This window comes from Manacus vitellinus, unplaced genomic scaffold (genome assembly GCF_001715985.3).
Source record: "Manacus vitellinus isolate BGI_N305 unplaced genomic scaffold, ASM171598v3 scaffold_201_pilon, whole genome shotgun sequence".
In the NCBI taxonomy this organism is placed as follows: Eukaryota; Metazoa; Chordata; class Aves; order Passeriformes; family Pipridae; genus Manacus; species Manacus vitellinus.
In genome coordinates this window covers 27783-34336 of record NW_021939412.1, presented here as the reverse complement: position 1 = coordinate 34336, position 6554 = coordinate 27783, and the positions used below count along the sequence as shown (strand labels likewise).

The following is a 6554-nucleotide window of genomic DNA, read 5'->3' as shown; positions in this document are numbered from 1 at the left end:
ACGTGTGGCACAGCACGAGGGGGCATCACACAAGGTGAGAGGGGAATTCCCGGGAATTCTGGAGCCTGGGGAACCCCAAATCCGGCTGGGAATCCTGAAATCTGGGTGGGAATCCTGAAATCCAGTTGGGAATCCCGAAACTTGTGTGGGAATCCCCAAATCCAGGGCTGGGAGTGCTTGGGAAGTGGGAGCAGGGTGGGAGGTGGCCCAGCACATGGCCCTCCCACAAGGTGAGCCAGCGACATTCCCAGGAATTCTACATCCATGGGAATCCTAAATCCAGGTGGGAATTCCCAAATCCAGCTGGGAATGGGGGCGTTTTGTCCACTTTGGGGTGGATTTTATCCGATTTTGGGCAGATTTCCCCCATTTCCGGTTGAAATTTTCCCATTTCCGGGTGGATTTTCTCCATTTCCGGGTGGATTTTCCCAGTTTTTGGGTGGATTTTGTCCATTTCTGTGTCAATTTTGTCCATTTTTGGTTGGATTTTCCCCATTCCCAGTTGGATTTTCCCCATTTCTGTGTAAATTTTTTCCATTTTTAGGCAGATTTTGTCCCTTTTTGGGTGGGTTTTCCCCATTCCTGGGTGTTTTTCCTCAATTTCTGGGCGGATTTCCTCAATTTTGGTTGAATTTTCTCAGGTTTTGGGTGGATTTTCTCCATTTTTGGGTGGATTTTCTCCATTTTTGGGTGGATTTCCTCCATTTTTGGATTTTCTCAGGTTTGGGGTGGATTTTGTTCATATTTTGGTGAATTTTGTCCCTTTTTGGATGGATTTTCTCTGGTTTTGTGTGAATTTTCCCCATTTCTGGTTGGATTTTCCCCATTTCTGGGTGAATTTCTTCAATTTCTGGTTGGATTTTCTCGGGTTTTGGTTGGATTTTGTCCATTTCTTTGTCAATTTTGTTCATTTTTGGTTGAATTTTCCCCATTTCCGGTTGAATTTTCCCAATTTCCAGTTGGATTTTCCCTGTTTCTGGGTGGATTTTCTCAGCTTTTGATTGGATTTTTCCCATTTCTGGTTGAATTTTGTCCATTTCTGGGTGGATTTTGTCAATTTTTGGCAGAATTTTCCCCATTTCTAGTAGGATTTCATCCATTTCCGGTTGGATTTTTCCCATTTCTGGTTGGATTTCCTCAATTTCTGGTTGGATTTTCTCCATTTCTGGGCAGATTTTCTCCATTTTTGGGCAGATTTCCCCCATTTCTGGTTGGATTTTCTCCATTTTTGGGGTAGAATTTCTCCATTTTTGGGTGGATTTTCTCTGTTTTTCGCGAATTTTCCCCATTTCCGGTTGGATTTTCCCCGTTTCTGGGTGGATTTCCTCAAATTCTGGTTGAATTTTCTCCATTCCTGGTTGGATTTTTCCCATTTTTGGGCAGATTTTGCCCATTTTTGGTTGAATTTTCCCCATTCCCAGTTAGATTTTCCCCCTTTCTGGTCAGATTTTCCCCGTTTCCTGTTGGATTTTCCCCATTCCCAGTTGAATTTTCCCCATTCCCGGTCGGATTTTCCCCATTCCTGGTTGAATTCTCCCCATTTCCTGTTGGATTTTCCCCATTCCCGGTGGGATTTTCCCCATTCCAATGGGATTTCCCCTGTTCCTGGTCGGATTTTCCCCCTTTCCGGTTGGATTTTCCCCCTTTCCTGTTGGATTTTCCCCATTCCCGGTCGGATTTTCCCCATTCCTGGTTGGATTTTCCCCATTCCCAGTCAAATTTTCCCCGTTCCCGGTTGGATTTTCCCCCTTTCCAGTCGGATTTTCCCCATTCCTGGTTGAATTTTCCCCCTTTCTGGTGGGATTTCCCCATTCCCGGTTGGATTTTCCCCCTTTCCTGTTGGATTTTCCCCGTTCCCAGTTGGATTTTCCCCATTCCCGGTCAGATTTTCCCCGTTCCCAGTTGGATTTTCCCCTTTCCCAGTTGGATTTTCCCCCTTTCCGGTCGGATTTTCCCCATTCCTGGTCGGATTTTCCCCCTTTCCAGTCGGATTTTCCCCTTTCCAGTCGGATTTTCCCCATTCCTGGTTGAATTTTCCCCCTTTCCTGTTGGATTTTCCCCATTTCTGGTTGTATTTTCCCCATTCCTGGTTGGATTTTCCCCCTTTCTGGTGGGATTTCCCCATTCCCGGTTGGATTTTCCCCCTTTCCTGTTGGATTTTCCCCATTTCTGGTTTGTATTTCCCCATTCCTGTTGGATTTTTCCCCTTTCTTTGGTGGGATTTCCCCATTCCCGGTGGGATTCTCCCCGTTCCCGGTGGGATTTTCCCTGTTCCCGCTCGGATTCTCCCCGTTCCCGGTGGGATTTCCCCGTTCCCGGTTGGATTTTCCCCCTTTCCAGTCGGATTTTCCCCATTCCTGGTTGAATTTTCCCCCTTTCCTGTTGGATTTTCCCCCTTTCCTGTTGGATTTTCCCCATTCCCGGTGCGATTTTCCCCGTTCCCGCTCGGATTCTCCCCGTTCCCGGTTGGGATTTCCCCGTTCCCGGTGGGATTTCCCCGTTCCCGGTCTCCCATTCCCGTTTTCCCGCCCCAGCTGGCCCTTTGGAGCCGGACTCCCCGTGCACGTTCGGCAGTTCCTGTCGGCGGAGAAGACGCCGTCGTGTTCCACCATCGACCTGCGGCAGGACCGGCCCGCCTCGGTGACGGTGGGAAAAATGGGATTGAGGGGGGGAAAACGGGAATTCGGTGGGGGAAAATGAGGGATTTGGGGGAACAACATGGGGAATTTGGGGGAAAAAAACACGGGATTGGGGGGGAAAACTGGGAACTCCGAGGGGAAAACAGGAATTCTGGGGGAAAACAGGGTTGGGAATGGTTGGAAAGGGTTGGGAAGGGTCGGGAACTGTTGAGAAGGGTTGGGAAGGGTTGGGAATGATCAGGAATGGTTGGGAATGGTCGAGAAGGGTTGGGAATGGTTGGGAAGGGTCAGGAAGGGTTGGAAATGGTCGGGAACAGTCAAGAACAGTTGGGAAGGGTTGGGGATGGTTGGGAAGGGTTGGGAATGTTGGGAATGTTTGGGAAGGGTTGGGAATGATCAGGAACGGTTGGGAAGGGTTGAGAACAGTTGGGAATGGTCAAGAATGGTCGGGAATGTTGGGAATGTTTGGGAATGGTCAGGAACAGTTGGGAAGGGTTGAGAACAGTTGGGAATAGTCAGGAACGGTTGGGAAAGGTTGGAAATGGTTGGGAAGGGTTGGGAATGGTTGGGAACAGTTGGGAATATTCAGGAATGGTTGGGAAGGGTTGGGAATGGTGGAGAACAGTTGGGAATAGTCAGGAATGGTTGGGAAGGGTTGGGAATGGTGGAGAACAGTTGGGAATGGTCAAGAATGGTCGGGAATGTTGGGAATGTTTGGGAATGGTTGGGAACAGTTGGGAACAATTGGGAATGGTTGGGAATAGTCAGGAACGATTGGGAATGTTGGGAAGGGTTGGGAAAGGTTGGGAATGGTTGGGAAAGGTTGGGAACAGTTGGGGATGTTCAGGAATAGTTGGGAATGGTTGGGAAAGGTTGGGAACAGTTGGGGATGTTCAGGAATAGTTGGGAATGGTTGGGAATGGTCACGAACAGTTGGGAATGGTCAAGAAGGGTTGGAAATGGTTGGGAACGGTCGGGAATGGTGGAGAATGGTTGGAATGGTCGGGAATGTTTGGGAATGGTCGGGAGCTGTTGGGAACAGTTGGGAATTGTCAGGAAGGGTTTGGACTGGTTGGGGATGGTCGGGAATAGTCAGGAATGGTCAAGAATGGTTGGGAATGGTTGGGAATGGTCAGGAATGGTTGGGAAGGGTTGAGAACGGTTAGGAATGTTTGGGAACATTTGGGAATGGTTGGGAATGGTTGGGAATGTTTGGGAACAATTGAGAAGGGTTGGGAATGGTTGGGAATGGTTGGGAAACATTCCTGACTTGGGAACGGTTGGGAATGGTTCGGAATAGTTGGGAATGGTTGGGAATGGTTTGGGAATGGTCGGGAATGTTTGGGAAGGGTTGGGAACAGTTGGGAATGTTTGGGAATGGTTCTCCCCCATCCCAGGGTTTGCCCCGTGCCGTCCCGGCCGGTTCGGGGCCGCGTTCCCGTTTTTCCCGGGAATGTTCCCATCCCGTGGGGGGGTTGCTGAGCCCATCCCGGTGTTTTCCCTTTCCCAGGAAGTTGGTGGTGACGAAGGAGAAGGAGAAGAAGGTCGGGCTCTACACCATCTACGTCAACCCCGCCAACACCTCCCACTTCGCCGTCGGCGGCAGAGACCAGTTCGTCAGGTGGGGGCGGATCCCGGGAATTCCCCAGCCTGGGAGACCCCAAATCCTGGGATACCCCAAATCCTGGGAGACCCCAAATCCTGGGATACCTCAAAATCCTGGGAGCCCCCAAATCCTGGGAATCCCCCAAATCCTGGGAATCCCGAATCCTGGGATACCCCAAATCTTGGGATACCCCCAAATCCTGGGAATCCCCCAAATCCTGGGATACCCCAAATCTTGGGATACCCCCAAATCCTGGGATACCCCCAAATCCCGGAATATCCAAATCCTGGGATACCCCAAATCCCGGGATACCCCCAAATTCTGGGATACTCAAAATCCTGGGATACCCTCAAATCCTGGGATACCCTCAAATCCTGGGATACCCCAAATCCCGGAATATCCAAATCCTGGGATACGCCAAATCTTGGGATAACCCCAAATCCTGGGAATCCCCCAATCCTGGGATACCCAAATCCCAGGATACCCCAAATCCCGGGATACCCCCAGTCCTGGGATCCCCTGAATCCCGGGATCCCCCCCCAGGCCCCTAAATCCTGGAATCCCCCCGGCCTCGAATCCCGGGATCTCCCTGCCCCCCAAATCCCATGATCCTCTCAACCCCAAATCCCGGGATCCCCCCAATCCCAGGATCCCCTCCGACCCTGAATCCTGGGATGCCCCCATCCCCCCAAATCCCAGGATCCTCATGGCCCCTCAAATCCTGGGATCCCCTCAGCTCCACATCTGGGATCCCCCCAGCCCCTAAATCCTGGGATCTCTCTGCCCCCGAATCCCAGGATTCCTCCCCCTCCGGCCCCCCAGATCTCAGGATCCCCCCAGTCCTGGGATCCCCTGAATCCCGGGATACCTCCGGGCCCCCAAATCCCAGGATCCCCCAATCCCGGGAATCCCCCCAGTCCCAGGATCTCCCCGGCCCCGAATCCCGGGATCCCCCCCAATCCCAGGGTCCCCCCCAATCCCGGGATGCCCCGAATCCTGAGGATCCCCGAATCCCGCGGGAATGCCGAGCCGATCCCGATCCGTTCCCGTTCCCGTTCCCGCAGGATTTACGACCAGCGGAAAATCGACGAGAACGAGAACAACGGGGTCCTGAAAAAGTTCTGCCCCCACCACCTGGTGGGAATCATGGGAATGATGGGAATACTGGGAATGCTGGGAATGCTGGGATGGGCTAGGAATGGGAATGCTGGGAATACTCTGAGCACTGGGGGCACTGGGAGCGCTGAGAATACTGGGAATGCTGGGAATGCTGGGAATAGTGGGAATACCAGGATGGGCTGGGAATGCTGAGGGCACTGGGAATGCTGGAAGTGCTGGGATGGGCTGGGAGCACTGGGAATACTGAGAATGCTGGGAATACTGGGAGCACTGGGAATGCTGGGAATACTCTGAGCACTGGGAATGCTGGGAGCGCTGGGAATGACGGGAGTACTGGAAATACTGAGAATATTGGGAATGCTGGGAGTCCTGGGAGTGGTGGGAGTGCTGGGAATACTGGGAATGCTGGAAATGCCAGGATGGGCTGGGAATACTGGGAATACCAGGAATACTGAGAATGCTGGAAATACTGGGAATGCTGGGAATGCTGGGAGCACTGGGAATATTGGGGGCACTGAGAGCACTGGGAGTACTGGGAATACTGGGAATGCTGGGAGTCTTGGGAGTGGTGGGAGCACTGGGAATACTGGGGGCACTGGGAGCACTGGGAATGCTGGGAGTGCTGGGAATACTGGGAAAGCTGAGGATACTGGGAATACTGGGAGCACTTGGATCTCTGGGAATGCTGGGAATACTGGGAGTACTGGGAATACCAGGAATGCTGGGAGCACTGGGAATATTGGGAATACTGGGGACACTGGGAATACTGGGAATGCTGGGAATACTGGGAGTACTGGGAATGCCAGGAATACTGGGAATATTGGGAGCACTGAGAGCACTGGGAATGCTGGGAATACTGGGAATACTGGGAGCACTGGGAATACTCTGAGCACTGGGAATACTCGAAATACCAGGAATACTGGGAGCACTGGGAATACTGGAAATCTGGGGGGAAAAGGAGGAATTTGGGATGAAAACCGAGAAATTTGGGGGGGGAATTCCGGGAAACACCCCCAGCTCCCTGTCCAGGCGCCGGAATCCCAGGAATCCCGTGGGGAATTCCCATTTTTCCCTGTTTTCCCCCCCCAGGTGAACAGCGAGTCCAAAGCCAACATCACGTGCCTCGTGTACAGCCACGACGGCTCCGGTGAGGAAAACGGGGGGGAATTCCTGGGATTCCCGGGGTTTCC

The 6554-nt window shown here is 52.2% G+C and overlaps 1 protein-coding gene across 1 annotated transcript in view; it reads left to right on the top strand.

The window, feature by feature from the left end:
- Positions 1-2534: 2534 nt before the first annotated feature.
- The window catches only part of DCAF8 (DDB1 and CUL4 associated factor 8), a gene marked incomplete at its 5' end in the record, with an annotated part of 7823 nt that continues 3803 nt past the window's right edge, over positions 2535-6554 (top strand). Inside the window, 4 exons of the mRNA XM_029959472.1 lie at positions 2535-2640; positions 4151-4260; positions 5310-5382; positions 6454-6511. Coding sequence (XP_029815332.1) covers positions 2535-2640; positions 4151-4260; positions 5310-5382; positions 6454-6511 — 347 coding nt within the window. The remainder of the gene's footprint in view (positions 2641-4150; positions 4261-5309; positions 5383-6453; positions 6512-6554) is intronic.